Below are 15,978 nucleotides of genomic sequence, written 5' to 3'. Positions count from 1 at the left end.
ACTTCTACCGACAATGTGAAAATGGGTGAAATCGGACGATAAAACCGATCCCCATATAATGGTAACGTTAAAAAGTACGAAAAGCGCGATAAATCTATAACTAAATACGCCAGACACATTTAATTTTACTACAGAGATGGTATGAGAGAGCCGTATGAAAACCAGTGTGAAAATTGAACGATAGGCGCGGCACCGCCCAGTTTTTGGTGAAATCCCATACCTCGGATCCGAAAAATCGATTTGGGCAAAATGTACTACGTGGCATTCTTCTTGCATTCTTATGTCACATTATGAAAATGGACAAAATCGGACAACAACGACGCTTACTTCCCATATAGAACAAATTTTAAATTCTACTTGATTCGTTCAGTTTCCAATACACAAATCAAGATGCAACTAATATAACGGGATAAAACTTTGCACAAATAATGTCTTAAGTGTGTACCACTTTATGCCAAAACATTGTTCGAATCCAATCGGATGGAAAATCATATGTAAGGCTTTCTCCAAACATTACCCTAAACCTCAGGGATCTGCTATGGTTTGGGGAGCTTTTTCCTGCCTTGGTGTTGGCTCAATTATGCGTGTTCAGAGGATAATTGACCAAGACGAAATTTAAAGAATTCTGGAGAATGTAATGGAACCATATTCCTTTTCAGCATGACAATGACTCTGAACACACCTCAAGGATAGTGAAGAGCTGGTTTTCGTATAAAAATCACAAAATACTTCCTCGATAGCCCAGGAAGTTTTTTTACTATTTCTTCTGCATATATCTTGAAATATCAGAACTTTCCATGCGCCGTAATTTGGTCTGAATAAGATCTTTTGAAAATATGTAGATAAAGTGTAGTTTAAACTATTTTTTTTATGCCGAAATATCATTTCATAAAACGTTGGTCTACTCTACTTGTAACTAGAATTGGATCACTTATTTGTATAGCCTCAAGATAATGTTGTGTTTGGAATTTTACCGTTCAGTTTTGTACTTACAGTCCACAGTAGTACCAATAGAGTTGCACAACATTAACTGATAGCATTTATCGTCACTCTGAATTGGATTTGTTGAAACAGTTACAATGTTTTCCTTCATATTACTATTTAAGCATTCTACAGCTAAAACACAATGCTCGTTGCAAGCAGCCATCCCCAATGCTGGCTCGACTTCCTTTAGGAAACTCTGAAAATATTTATAATATACTATTTTGCACTATACTATACATTTAATACATATTGACTTGTTATGTATACAACACCTGATTAGAAACTGTATTCCAGAAAGTGATAACATTGGTCATTGAATTTCGCGTTTGATTGGTATTGCTTTTATTAAGAAAAACAACCGTTTTTTCAAAATAACACCACATATAATCTGGACGTATATTTGCAAAATATATGAATGAATCGACAGCCATTGCAATGCGTAGCGATTTTCCTTCCCATGAAAGTGAAGAGATCTCATTCCCTGGAACCTTTAAAGTGCGTATCAAATGTCCGAATGGGGAGTAAAAATTTACTTGATTCGATTCTTTCGAAGTATTGAAATCTATAAGAATTCCACAAACAGAAAGCACAGAACCGTCTTGATTCCACTCAGCAGCTATATTTCGCATACCAGTATCGATGATAACTGGGGCTAAATTAATAAAAACACATAAGCATATGTATATATTTCGAAATTTGATTGTTCACGTGTAATTTACACAAAATTACATACCGTCATCGCTTTCATTTCGCATAATTTGCAATTTGCACGTCTCAAAACAAACAGCTAGAACTGGTCGGTTGGATGGTGCCCGTCCGCTATACCAACAAAGTGCCGAGATTCTAAAATTTCTATTTGGACTAAGGGTGACGCACTGTATATTCAGCTTCATCTGTTTTTGGTATGAAATGTATAGATTTGTAAGCGCTAAACTAATGTATATACTATTAACTACTGACCGCAAAATTTCCTTGGTTGTCATAAAGATGACATTCACCATTAGCTAACCCAAATAATATTAAACGATTATCTGGACTCCATTGCACACTAGTTAAATGAGTAGTCTTTAGCTCCTTCCCCCAAATACGATTTCCATCAACAGAGCCTTAAATTATGTAGCATATATCAGTTTATGTGTGAAAACTGGAGAAATCAGAAAATGTGAGTGAGTGAATATTATTTAAATTTTCATGTTGGTCTTGGGCTTGCGAGGTATGTTAAAAACGTTTACGATGCATTACTACTTTATACCTTAACCAAGTGATTCGAATCCAAAGCCGTGAATGACCATAGTGTGCATACATTCAGTAACTCCATTATATAGGGTGATTTTTTAAGAGCTTGATAACTTTTTTTTAAAAAAAAACGCATAAAATTTGCAAAATCTCATCGGTTCTTTATTTGAAACGTTAGATTGGTTCATGACATTTACTTTTTGAAGATAATTTCATTTAAATGTTGACCGCGGCTGCGTCTTAGGTGGTCCATTCGGAAAGTCCAATTTTGGGCAACTTTTTCGAGCATTTCGGCCGGAATAGCCCGAATTTCTTCGGAAATGTTGTCTTCCAAAGCTGGAATAGTTGCTGGCTTATTTCTGTAGACTTTAGACTTGACGTAGCCCCACAAAAAATAGTCTAAAGGCGTTAAATCGCATGATCTTGGTGGCCAACTTACGGGTCCATTTCTTGAGATGAATTGTTGTCCGAAGTTTTCCCTCAAAATGGCCATAGAATCGCGAGCTGTGTGGCATGTAGCGCCATCTTGTTGAAACCACATGTCAACCAAGTTCAGTTCTTCCATTTTTGGCAACAAAAAGTTTGTTAGCATCGAACGATAGCGATCGCCATTCACCGTAACGTTGCGTCCAACAGCATCTTTGAAAAAATACGGTCCAATGATTCCACCAGCGTACAAACCACACCAAACAGTGCATTTTTCGGGATGCATGGGCAGTTCTTGAACGGCTTCTGGTTGCTCTTCACCCCAAATGCGGCAATTTTGCTTATTTACGTAGCCATTCAACCAGAAATGAGCCTCATCGCTGAACAAAACACGCGCGCGAAACACATTTCGAACCGAACACTGATTTTGGTAATAAAATTCAATGATTTGCAAGCGTTGCTCGTTAGTAAGTCTATTCATGATGAAATGTCAAAGCATACTGAGCATCTTTCTCTTTGACACCATGTCTGAAATCCCACGTGATCTGTCAAATACTAATGCATGAAAATCCTAACCTCAAAAAAATCACCCGTTATATACAAACCTACAATGATAGCGCCATCCTCGTATACTATGCATATTTTAGCTCCATCTGATGTCCAACACATGCTACTAACGATCGATTTTTTTCGATCATTAGTCATCTCTTCGTACCAAGAACCCTTGTAGATCATCTGCTGACTTTCGTTCCAAGTGACCACTTTAACTCCTTCCTTCCTTATGCCCGTCTAGAATTAGACCTTATTTGCTTACTTACTTACTACCTTGCTCCAGTTTCAGGACCTTAAGTAGACCCTCAAAACCTTATTCCAAGCTAAGTACTATGTCATTTAATTTTACATTGTTCGATATACTCGTAGCAATCTAGATGAGATGTTTATTAATTTTTTTTATTGATGAGAATATTATATGGATATATCGGAACGGTAGTACTTGTATTTTGTATGTCAGTATATGTATATGCGTATGCCGGAATGCTAATATTTCGTAGGTAACGGGATGTGCTAAAGAATTAATTGAAATAGGCGACACATAGATGGCATATATTACGGTACTTTGGATTGTAAATGCGCAAATTAGCGGCCTTTACACGGTCAGATATGTGTGACAACATGGCTTGATGTACAAGTTTGACGTTTTCGTTTACACGGTCATGCATGTGTGTGAACTTCATTTTCGTTCAGCTGTTAACGAGTAAACATGGCACGCGAAGTAGTGGCAGCTCTTCTGATTGAAGAAATTTTAGGAATGGAGGAAGAGGAAGAAATTGCAAAAAGTGGCAAGAAAAAACGAATTTTGGTGCAAGATTGGCGTAAGAAAAGACCAACACGCTCGCATACAAATTTGTTAGAAGAACTGGAAATATCTTGCCCAAAGCATTACAAATGAACGAAATGAAATGAATTAATTTTACATTTTATATTGTCCAAGCTAGCGTTACCATGCGTTCATGCGCGACACCATTCCTGCACACTGTCTTTTTTCCGACTGAAGAAACACACTGCGTGCATCATGCAGCCCTTCACACGATCACACTTGTGTGACATACCAGCAGAAAAATTAAACAAGTTTAAAAACTTTGAACATGCGTGACAAGCATGTTTTTTCCTCCTTTACACGGTCAAACTTGGTGTGATGTCACACATGTTGTCACACATATCTGACCGTGTAAAGGCCGCTAATCTGTTACAGAATTAGGTCTGATCGTATTCTGCTAATAAAGAGAAGAGGGACAGGAACAGTTAGGTTCTTTAAGAGTAATGAAGGAAATGTGTAAAGTGTTAAATAATGGAATCATCGACGAACAAAATCCCCAACATATACTTATGTACATATGTATGTATGTAGTATATCGCGATATCTGTTTCAGGTTAGTGGCACTTAGCACATATGTACATATATTAGTATAATAATAAAGTTAGACAAAAGAAGCTTAATAAAATTAAGAAATTACTTTTTTACAGCTGCTTGCTTTTGATGCAGCTGAAAGAGAATCTTGCAATACGATCATTACAATTAATAATACTCGTATCACCTATGACATCGTGATGGAACATGGAGTAGCGTTAGAAACAACTGTGCTGGTCACCAATAGCTTTCAACTAACGAATTTTACTAATATAATGTTTTTTTCTTTACTACAGTTACCCGATGGTTGTATGATAAAGGTTTTGCGCGATTCCAATAGCATTTAATACATTTTGAAGGACAAGGCATCTAAACGGGCGATATCGACAATGACCGGAATTGTACGAGCATATCGTGCACGTGTGTGTAAAAAATATTCCAATTTACTAAAATTTAAATTTCATCTTAAACATCCGCTAGAACGAGAAGATGTGGTCTTTATCTGCGCCGTTACTTTGGCTGAGATGGCAAAGGATCGCGATGGTTTTCGGATATGGGTGGAAACAAGAAAATTAAGAAAAATACTTGAAAAAAACTTGCAAAGAGCTCCTAGTAGTAGCAAGGGTCAAAAGTTATGGAAAAAATATAATTTTGTTATTTTTTTAATGTTATAAACAATAAATTTGGGTAACAAATACTTTTGTTAGCGCATAACTGACCTATGTGTTATGCATAAAAAATAAGTATTTGTTACCCAAATTTATATTTTATAACATTAAAGCAATAACATTATTATATTTATACACTGAACAGGGTATATTAAGTTTGTCACGATGTTTGTAACACCCAGAAGGAAGAGTCGGAGACCCTATAAAGTATATATATAAATGATCAGTATGTTGAGCTGAGTCGATTTAGCCATGTCCGTCTGTCTGTCCGTCCGTCCGTCCGTCTGTATATATGCGAACTAGTCCCTCAGCTTTTAAGATATCCTTTTGAAATTTTGCAAACGACATTTTCTCTTCAAGAAGCTGCTCATTTGTCGGAATGGCCGATATCGGACCACTATAACATATAGCTGCCATACAAACTGAACGATCGGAATCAAATGCTTGTATGGAAAACTTTCACATTTGACAAGATATTTTCACGAAATTTAGTAGAGATTATTTTCTAAGACAGCAGGGTAATCTCCGAAGAAATTGTTCAGAACGGATTACTATAGCATATAGCTTCCAAACTAAACACATAGTTACTAACAGAAATGCACCTGTGAAGGGTATTTAGCTTCGGTACAACCGAAGTTAACGTTTTTTCTTGTTTTTCCATAACTTAACAGACAGTAAAGAGATTTGATAACAAACTCTGTTTAATTCTGTTAAAACAAAACAACATGCCATATTTGTCATTAGTTAGAGCGAGAAAACAATTGAACTTCAAGTGGCGACACATATGTACAAATCTACGATGAACAAAATTAAGAAAAGTTTAACGTTTACAAAAGTGAACAATAACAAGTCACTTACACGTTTGCTCCGTCTTCCGGGGAGTTAAATGGTCTACCTGGATAGAATATACAAATTTTCTATAATAGAATATATGCGAGCGGAAATAAAAAATAAACATAGTAAATATTGATGTAGTTTTTGACAATACGCAACTCATATTGGTGAATATGAAATACCGCAACCCTGATTCACCATAGACAGCCATGTTAATTTTTGTTAAAAATTTAAGGTTTCGCTACTTCTTTGTACATTGAGGATTGTTCTTTGTGATAACATTTGATGTGTATTTTGTGGGATTAAAATAATTTTTAATATGTTTTGCAAACTTTGTGTCAAATATTCAGATGGTTTGCTAGGCATATTCAAAGAAGAAGGTGTTCAAATGGGTATTGCTGATATTATCGGGTTACACTTTTGGTTTAAGGTACATACTTATACACATATACTGAATAAAGATTTCTTGTATAGATCCTACATAAATTATTTTAGTTACATTCTGATGATGACATATATGCAGCGATTTGTCCATCGTGCTGGTTAAAATTAAACAACTTTCACCAATTTTATAAGATGGTAGAACAGGCTCATTCGGTACTTGCTGATAACAGCATTAAAAAGGAGCCCCTAAGTGAATTAATGGACATTGAATTTATTGATCCTGATCTAAGTATTAAAGAAGAACCAGATGAAAAAACAAATTCGAAGGCTAAAAAGTCAACAGACAACTCGAGTGAGGATATAAACCAATTTTGCGAACTAGAAATGCCCTCTTCAATTAGTAACGAAGCAACAAATACTGAAACGGACTTGCTAAATCCTTTTAGTGAACTAAGCTCCCATAAAATAAAAAATGACATTTTCGAGAAACTTGAATCTAAGAATGATGCAAACAATTTGCCTAAGGTTGCAGGTAATATAAGGCATGTGAATGTATATATGTATGAGCACCTATTAACTCTTTCATATTATTTTGCTTAAAGACATGAAATCAACAAATTCAGAAATCCGAAAGAAGCAAAAATACGTAACACGGAAATTTTTAAGCTCTAAAAAAATGAAGCGTAAAAATGAAAGAGATAAATCTACAAAACCAAATGATTGTCCGAAAAAGATGAAAGGTCGATCAAGTATTAAATCAAGTTCGGAAGACAAAGAGATGGTTAAAAAATACATTCCTATGATCTGCGAGTTGTGCACATTTATCAGCGAGGACTATTCTTCAGTTAGGAAACACTTCAGAAAACAGCATCCAAAAATAAAATCATACGTAAGATGTTGCAATAAAAAATTATTTCACCCTCTTGAGATCGTACGTCACGCGTATAAACACGACAATCCTGAGTTTTTTAGGTATGTTAAATATATGGGTCTATATTATGGTTTATAATTCTAATTCCGTTAAAGGTGTAAAGACTGTAAAAAAAATTTTGCGGAACAGTCAACACTCTCCCGTCATATGATAACTGCCCATGCACCAGAGGAGGAACTAAATTACAATTGTGATCAATGTCCTAAGAGATTTCCTTGCCAAAAGAAACTTGAAATTCATAAGAACTCGCATGTGCCCCAGAACGAGCGAATATTCGTTTGTGACCTATGTCCTAATAGTCGCTTCGCCAGTAATGACCTTTTGAAAATTCACGTATGCATGCGGCACCGTCGACCAACCAATGTTTGTCATGTGTGCGCTAAAGAGATACGGGATAAAGCGTCATTTGAAAAGCATGTACGGTCTCATTTCGATGATGGTGGTCCGAAGGTAAAATGCACATTGGATGGTTGTGATCGTTGGCTCAAGGATGAAGATAATCTTCGACGACATATACGAAGATTACATACCAAAGATCAAAAAGCGGTCACGTGTGAAACATGCGGACGGGAATGTAAAAATCAAGATGCTTTAACAAGACATAAATATCGGGTTCATTCAAATGTCGTATTTACCTGCGAGGAATGCAAAAAGACTTTTAAGCGAGCGATTTATTTGCGGGTAAAAATTAATTAATTTATAATAGTTCCATTTAATTTACTCTATCAACGTATAATTATATCAATTTGTCTTCATTCGTATTTTCAGGAACATATGGCACAACATACTGGTGAAATTCTTTACAAATGTCCATTTTGTACGCGTACTTCCAATTCAAATGCAAATATGCATTCGCATAAAAAGAAAATGCATCCCCTAGAATGGGAGAATTGGAAAAAAACAAATAATGGAAGTTCACAGCAGATATTGAGTAATCAACAGGAAAATACACAAAACTTGTATTCATTATATAACAATTAATACATAATCATAGTGAATGTTTTTGCATTAAATATACATACATTTGTATTTATATGTACAGTTAGTATAATAGCTCTTGGCTATGGCTATTTTATTACTATTAAATATGTCTTATGACTCGATATTTTATGTCACAAATACACTCCAGCCAGTTATTATGTTGTAATCGCTATATTTTCTAAGATTTAAGTGCTAATGTTTTGGCAAGGCTATTGGGTTTTCAGTTTTAAGCCTTTCATTTGCAATAAATTTGTATATACAGTGGTGGCCTTACAATTAGAAACCATATATGTACTAGAAAAAATCGTGCACTGTAAATTATGAGTACCGTTATTCATAGTGTACACAATGAACGGGTTTTGTAAGTAAATACATGGCAATTTGCTAAATGGTTATTACAAAAAATCAAAATTGATTTCCCGGTTTGTGTTTCTTGGCTGGCCATGCAATTAGAAAAGTGGAGTTTTTATACTCTTGCACCCAGTTGCTACAGATTATTATAGTTTTGTTCACCTAAAAGGTGTACGTATCACCTAAAACTAAACGAGATAGATGTAGGGTTATATATATATACATAAATAATCAGGATGACGAGAAAAGTTGAAATCCGGTTGACTGTCTGTAATTGACTGAGGGAGTCCGTTCACGATCTCTCGTGAAATAAAGGCTAAAGTAAGATATCAAATTAATGAAGAAATTCGGACGATAAGGAGGCGCTTACAAGAATTGGGCCTTCGTGCGTTCATTGGCAATAAAAACCCCTCGTATCAAAAACTAAATATTAAGAAGCGGTTAAGATTTGCAAATGCAATGTAAAAAATTCCCAATACTGCAATAGAGTACTCTGGAGTGACGAGTAAAAGTTCAATTTATTCCTATCGAATGGAAAACATGACCCTAAACCCCAGGTACTCTGTGGAAATAGTATAACATAGCGGAGAATCTGTTATAGTTTGAGGAGCCTTTTCCTGTCGTGGTGTTGGCTCAATTATCCGTGTTCAAAGTATAATTGACCAACATCAATGTAAAAACATTTTGGATAACGTAATGGAACCATATGCCTTTGAAATATACTGTGCCAATCCATCACATTTTCCAGCATGACAATGACTCAAAACACACCTCAAGGATAGTGAAGAGCTGGTTTTCGGATAAAAATACTGATGACCTGCGCTGTCGTCCACCATGTCCCTACCTCAACCCAATTGAAAACTTATGGGCAATTGTGAAACAAGATCTTAAGAATACGCGAAATAATAACGAATTGTTTCAAATGGTTAAACAAATGTGAAACAGCGGTAAATATGCCAACATTTAATTCAAAGTTTTCTTCGAAGGCTGGAAAATGTGTTAAAAATACGTGTTATCCAACAAAATATTAAAAATCTAATCCATTTTGTATAGATATTGTAAGTTATTACTATCGTTTCTAATCAAAAGACCAGACAAAATTTGTTTTTTTTTATGTTTAGCTCATTTTCTTAAAAATAGGATTCATATTGTTTTTATGTAAAACTCAAATAAAATGTGTTGCTATGTTAATTTCAATTAATAGTTTTAATTATTTACCACAGAGCCGGTTCTAATTATAACAGCACCATTGTATATTTGTATTACATTTTATTCAATTATAGATGAACTTTGATCTTCAGTCTATTGTACCCTCCCTCTTTTATTACAACACTTCGTCTAACTCTATCGCAGTCGCCTAGGCCTACTAAATAGGTAGAGATACTTCGCTTCGCTAGCTTGACTGTTTCTTCTTAGAATTAATAATTTAGCAATTAGTAATATAAATGTTTTTATTTAAGTAGTTTAAATGAAATAATTCTTTGAACTTTTCATTAAATTTCAACTGTCATTGAAATTATCAAACTGTGACAAAGAGGACAGGTATGATGTCGTGAGATTTCAACTGGGATGGCACAATGATGACAAATGCCACAAATCCAAATATTGCTGGTGGGTTGAGTGATGGGTTTGCCTGATGACACACATGCTGGAAAGCGAACATCACAAATGCTACAGGCTGGCAGACTAGAAAAGATTTATTTATTTCACTACACATGTGTATAGAGATATCTTAAAAATGAAGATCCGAACCTATCGGGTACCGGCGAGTTGCATGCGTAACATTTAACCATTTCATTTCTGGTATCTTCAGATGTATACTTTGAAAATATATTTTCCGCGAGCCTTTTATATTCCTGAACTCTATACTCCGGTATACTCTCCAAGCATTCTAGCTTGGTAAAAGCCTTGACGCATGTAGCTAATGTTAATTTTTGTTTCGATAAATTAATTCCAATACCAAAATATTTTGTACCCACCAAATGATCGATCTGCACAGCAAGAAAGCGCGAGTATATTATATACATCTTCTGTTGGCAAGATATCATCGTAATCGCACAAGCGCAATGCAGTAACGACAGCATTGCGTGTAATACCAAAACGTAACTGACGCTGTGCTAACATCCTGTACAAAATTCAATATAATAACATATCCACAAATGTATTAGTATGTATTAGTATTTGTGCTTACATAAAATGATAAGCTTCTGCTGCATGCCACATATGTTCTACGACGTGTGCGTCTTCTGGACTCATAGTGTCCAATATGGAATTTCTATCCACTTTGTAACTCAATTCTATTGTACTCAATGATTTTAGATGTTCCTCGGATAATAATGCAGCTAGAATATAGAGCTTTTTAATGCGTAGCATACTGGAATCCTTTTCGACTTCTCGTTGTGCCAGTTTACCTAGCAAACGCGCGGCTTCTAAATAAAATCCAGCTTTCTTTTGTAGTTCAATTGCTTCTGGTAGACGATCCTCTTTGATGAGCTGAGCTGCATGCTTGCTTAACAATTCTCCAATTTGTGGCATATCGAATTTACGAGCAAGCTGCACCGCTTCTCCCCATTGTCGCAGATTAACACAAACATTTACTGCCGATTTAGGATCGCCCATTTTTAAGTACGCCTTGACTGCCTCTGTACACATTCCTATAAATGAATGAAGTTTAATAACTTCATATTTACGGTATGGCCTAACAATGTTACTTACCAACTGATGCCAACATCTCGGCTATTTTTGCCAATAATGGACTTTTTTCAGGCAATTTATCAATGCATTGTTCCAACTCATCAAATCTCTCAAGATGATAAAGCGCATCCATTAAACCCTCTAAGTGATGTGATTTTTCATAATATTCCTTTGCGCTCTCCCTGTGAACAGTTCAGTAAAAAAAGCTTGTTTGTTTTCGAAGTACACACTTCCCGAAATTTGGTGACATCTTGTTCTTACCAAGAGCGTAAACTTGCAAAATGGTTGCCAATTTCGCGCCATGCGGTTTCCATTTGTTGGTCGGACACTCCCGAACCCATACGGTAAAGTTGAACAGCACGGAACCAGTCGCATAGAGTAATGCGTAGATTAATTGCCAAATCTCTGTTCCCAAAAGAAGATAATATACATACAGAAAGAAATTAACCAAATATCGATGATTATAGTCCCCTTATTTTATTTACGGAACTTACCTTCTATCAGCATCCATGTATAATTTCTCTGCTTCCTCGTACTCGCCATAAAAAGCGGCTACTTCGGCTTTTTGTAACATGGGCGCTGATATGTTTTGCATACGTTTAATTAATTGAATTCCCTGATAATTAGCACTACGCACAAATGCATTTTCGGCAATGCCTAATTCGAGTTTCTTTAAAGCTGCCTCAGCCAACAAGCGCCATAAGCGCGGATGTGGATTATCTTCAATGAACTGCTTCGCGTCTTCTAAGCCCACATGATGCAATAAATCATCAGTGTCACGCAACGACTTAACTCGCAACTGTATAATATGATTAACGGAATTTTGAGTCTCATCACCACTAATTATGTCATCTAGTAGAACACTAGTAATCTCCAAATCTTCAAAAGCACATATATAACCGGAACAAGAAATAGGTTCTTCGGGATCATTGCCACGAAACACATACATGCGCGTCTTTTCCATTAATGCGAGTAATAAAGGATTATCCTTGGCCCAGCAAACGGCCCAAACATCCTTGCGTTCAACTCGACTGAAATTCAACTGTGATTGACGATCATCCTCCAAATCAAGCAACGTCATAACACCAACATCATCTATAACGGCTGCACGACTTGAAAAGGGATTTTACTACATTTTATTACATTCATTAAAATTAATTACTGAGAACAATTTTACATACCTGGAATTGCAATTAATTGACAATTTATAAGGCTTTGTATTAATCTTATGACGATTTCGAAGCGCTACGTTCGGCACACTGTACTCATTTATAGTCCCCGAGGAACGTGCCACCAACAATATCTTTTCGGACATGGCGAGTGCGCATATGGGGTCTATGTTAACGTGTTGCTTGTAAGCCTTTTTATCATAACTTGCGCCGCCTGTAGCAATTACTAAGTCTTTGGCCATTTCGACACCAGTTGGCGTGTCGTCTATATGAAATCGATTCTCTTTACGCCCCTTCGCTCCATGCAAATTCGCTGCACTCTACAGATATAAATCAATAAAAAAAATCTACATACGCTTTCGAAATTATATAGTTGGACCTTACTTTGGGAGTGTTGTAGTGCCAAATGAGTACTTCATCAAAAGAGGATATTGTTACATGTCCAAAGTTAATGGCAATAAAATTTGGTTTCATATCAGTGTATTTTGCTGCCAAAATGAGACCGAAATAAATAACCTTAGTTTTGTGGTACATTTTGGAATTAGATCTGACTGAACTACTATCTTGTTCGTTTCTATATTGGTCGTCAAACGTCACTTAAGTGTAGACTCTCTTCAAAAATCGACACAATTTTTAACTAAAAACTTGTAAACTCTTTTACCATTAATATGGTCTCAAAACCACTTTCGGTATATTATATTAAAATTATTAGCAGAATGCTATAAGCAAATATTTGCAGAAACGAACAAATAGTGTTTTCCGTCAGAGTTGCCTTTGACACCGCTTATATTTGAATAGATTGTACTTCGTTGGATTTTTAAAAAACTCAAACCAGAAGTTTTTAAGATTGCAAACACTTAATTTGTAGCGCGTTATGCCATCACATTAGTGACATATGTACATAACAGCATTATTAATGATTATTATATTTTGAAGTATTAGAATAGCACATTCCTTATAGTATTTAAATTAGACATTGGATTTTAAAAGATGCTGTTGCATGTAACCATAACTCTTGCTATGTACAGAGATGAGATATTTGAGATTTTATAGGTCTATCTTTGTCTAGACTAGTAGTATATGTGTATTGTTGGCTAGTATCACAAAATAGTTCCTCGATAGTCTTTGAAAAATCAAAACTTTCCATGCACAGTAATTTGGTCTTAATAAGATCTTTTGAAAGTAGATTCAGTAATAAATTTGTTTAAAATATTTTTTTTTTATGCCGAAATATCATTTCATAAAACGTTGGTCTACTCTACTTGTAACTAGAATTGGATCACTTATTTGTATAGCCTCAAGATAATGTTGTGTTTGGAATTTTACCGTTCAGTTTTGTACTTACAGTCCACAGTAGTACCAATAGAGTTGCACAACATTAACTGATAGCATTTATCGTCACTCTGAATTGGATTTGTTGAAACAGTTACAATGTTTTCCTTCATATTACTATTTAAGCATTCTACAGCTAAAACACAATGCTCGTTGCAAGCAGCCATCCCCAATGCTGGCTCGACTTCCTTTAGGAAACTCTGAAAATATTTATAATATACTATTTTGCACTATACTATACATTTAATACATATTGACTTGTTATGTATACAACACCTGATTAGAAACTGTATTCCAGAAAGTGATAACATTGGTCATTGAATTTCGCGTTTGATTGGTATTGCTTTTATTAAGAAAAACAACCGTTTTTTCAAAATAACACCACATATAATCTGGACGTATATTTGCAAAATATATGAATGAATCGACAGCCATTGCAATGCGTAGCGATTTTCCTTCCCATGAAAGTGAAGAGATCTCATTCCCTGGAACCTTTAAAGTGCGTATCAAATGTCCGAATGGGGAGTAAAAATTTACTTGATTCGATTCTTTCGAAGTATTGAAATCTATAAGAATTCCACAAACAGAAAGCACAGAACCGTCTTGATTCCACTCAGCAGCTATATTTCGCATACCAGTATCGATGATAACTGGGGCTAAATTAATAAAAACACATAGACATATATATGTATTTCGAAATTTGATTGTTCACGTGTAATTTACACAAAATTACATACCGTCATCGCTTTCATTTCGCATAATTTGCAATTTGCACGTCTCAAAACAAACAGCTAGAACTGGTCGGTTGGATGGTGCCCGTCCGCTATACCAACAAAGTGCCGAGATTCTAAAATTTCTATTTGGACTAAGGGTGACGCACTGTATATTCAGCTTCATCTGTTTTTGGTATGAAATGTATAGATTTGTAAGCGCTAAACTAATGTATATACTATTAACTACTGACCGCAAAATTTCCTTGGTTGTCATAAAGATGACATTCACCATTAGCTAACCCAAATAATATTAAACGATTATCTGGACTCCATTGCACACTAGTTAAATGAGTATTCTTTAGCTCCTTCCCCCAAATACGATTTCCATCAACAGAGCCTTAAATTATGTAGCATATATCAGTTTATGTGTGAAAACTGGAGAAATCAGAAAATGTGAGTGAGTGAATATTATTTAAATTTTCATGTTGGTCTTGGGCTTGCGAGGTATGTTAAAAACGTTTACGATGCATTACTACTTTATACCTTAACCAAGTGATTCGAATCCAAAGCCGTGAATGACCATAGTGTGCATACATTCAGTAATTCCATTATATATACAAACCTACAATGATAGCGCCATCCTCGTATACTATGCATATTTTAGCTCCATCTGATGTCCAACACATGCTATTAACGGTCGATTTTTTTCGGTCATTAGTCATCTCTTCGTACCAAGAACCCTTGTAGATCATCCAAACCATAATCACGCCATCCAAATCCGAAGAAGTCAATTTCTGCTGACTTTCGTTCCAAGTGACCACTTTAACCCCTTCCTTATGCCCGTCCAGAGTTTGATTCATAGACAAATTTGATACAGCAGCTAGATTACCCTTATTTGGACCGCTGGACGCTGAATAAATGGAGGCGGTAATAAATTAGATAAAAAGATACTACAGTACTACCTTGTTCTAGTTTCAGGACCTTAAGTAGACCCTCAGAACCAGCGACTGCTATATACCCGTGCTCCTTATTCCAAGCTATGCAATTTAATTTTACATTGTTCGGTATAGCAATCTAGATGAGATATTTATTAATTTTTTTATTGGTGTAAATATCATATGTATATCGTAAAAAATATAGACCTTTTTGCTTAAATATACAAACATGTTGCTCAATTAAAGTATCGGTTGCTATCTTTCGATTAAATTGAACACAATTTTTTCAAAGTCCCAAACATATAATAAAACTTGTTTCCATGGTGATTACGAATGTTTATTTTATATTTGTTTTGTTTAGCAAATATTGTTTTTACCACCTGCTGAGAAGGTGTATTATAATCAACCTTCTCTGCCACCTGTTTATGATT

General features: G+C 35.4%; 2 protein-coding genes across 4 annotated transcripts; one reads left to right on the top strand and one right to left on the bottom strand.

Moving 5' to 3' along the window:
• Positions 1 to 4,676: 4,676 nt before the first annotated feature.
• LOC125777422 (transcription factor grauzone-like) lies at positions 4,677 to 8,493 on the top strand. Of its 2 annotated transcripts, XM_049452240.1 has the most exons (7): positions 4,678 to 4,785; positions 4,852 to 6,224; positions 6,293 to 6,487; positions 6,553 to 6,973; positions 7,044 to 7,413; positions 7,468 to 8,053; positions 8,141 to 8,493. In XM_049452240.1, exons 3-7 carry the CDS (start codon positions 6,377 to 6,379, stop codon positions 8,351 to 8,353), a joined length of 1,701 nt encoding a protein of 566 aa, XP_049308197.1. In that variant the 5' UTR covers positions 4,678 to 4,785; positions 4,852 to 6,224; positions 6,293 to 6,376; the 3' UTR covers positions 8,354 to 8,493. The 2 variants fall into 2 exon arrangements, with proteins under 2 accessions (XP_049308198.1, XP_049308197.1); XM_049452241.1 differs by having other exon boundaries at positions 4,677 to 4,785; positions 4,852 to 6,487.
• A 1,644-nt stretch (positions 8,494 to 10,137) lies between these two features.
• LOC105230641 (WD repeat-containing protein 35) lies at positions 10,138 to 15,924 on the bottom strand. Of its 2 annotated transcripts, none has more exons than XM_049452214.1 (16): positions 15,755 to 15,924; positions 15,575 to 15,686; positions 15,235 to 15,522; positions 14,864 to 15,009; positions 14,637 to 14,796; positions 14,176 to 14,555; positions 13,913 to 14,099; positions 12,952 to 13,055; positions 12,580 to 12,887; positions 11,893 to 12,510; positions 11,660 to 11,803; positions 11,420 to 11,580; positions 10,896 to 11,358; positions 10,684 to 10,829; positions 10,457 to 10,625; positions 10,138 to 10,413 (listed from the first exon to the last, which is right to left on the bottom strand). In XM_049452214.1, the coding sequence occupies exons 1-16, from the start codon at positions 15,776 to 15,778 to the stop codon at positions 10,224 to 10,226; spliced, it is 3,600 nt and encodes a 1,199-aa protein (XP_049308171.1). In that variant the 5' UTR covers positions 15,779 to 15,924; the 3' UTR covers positions 10,138 to 10,223. The 2 variants fall into 2 exon arrangements, with proteins under 2 accessions (XP_049308171.1, XP_049308170.1); XM_049452213.1 differs by having other exon boundaries at positions 10,138 to 10,390.
• Positions 15,925 to 15,978: the final 54 nt, after the last annotated feature.

Source organism: Bactrocera dorsalis, chromosome 3 (genome assembly GCF_023373825.1).
Source record: "Bactrocera dorsalis isolate Fly_Bdor chromosome 3, ASM2337382v1, whole genome shotgun sequence".
In the NCBI taxonomy this organism is placed as follows: Eukaryota; Metazoa; Arthropoda; class Insecta; order Diptera; family Tephritidae; genus Bactrocera; species Bactrocera dorsalis.
Note: the sequence above shows the minus strand (reverse complement) of the source record. Positions and strands in the feature narration are given on the sequence as shown.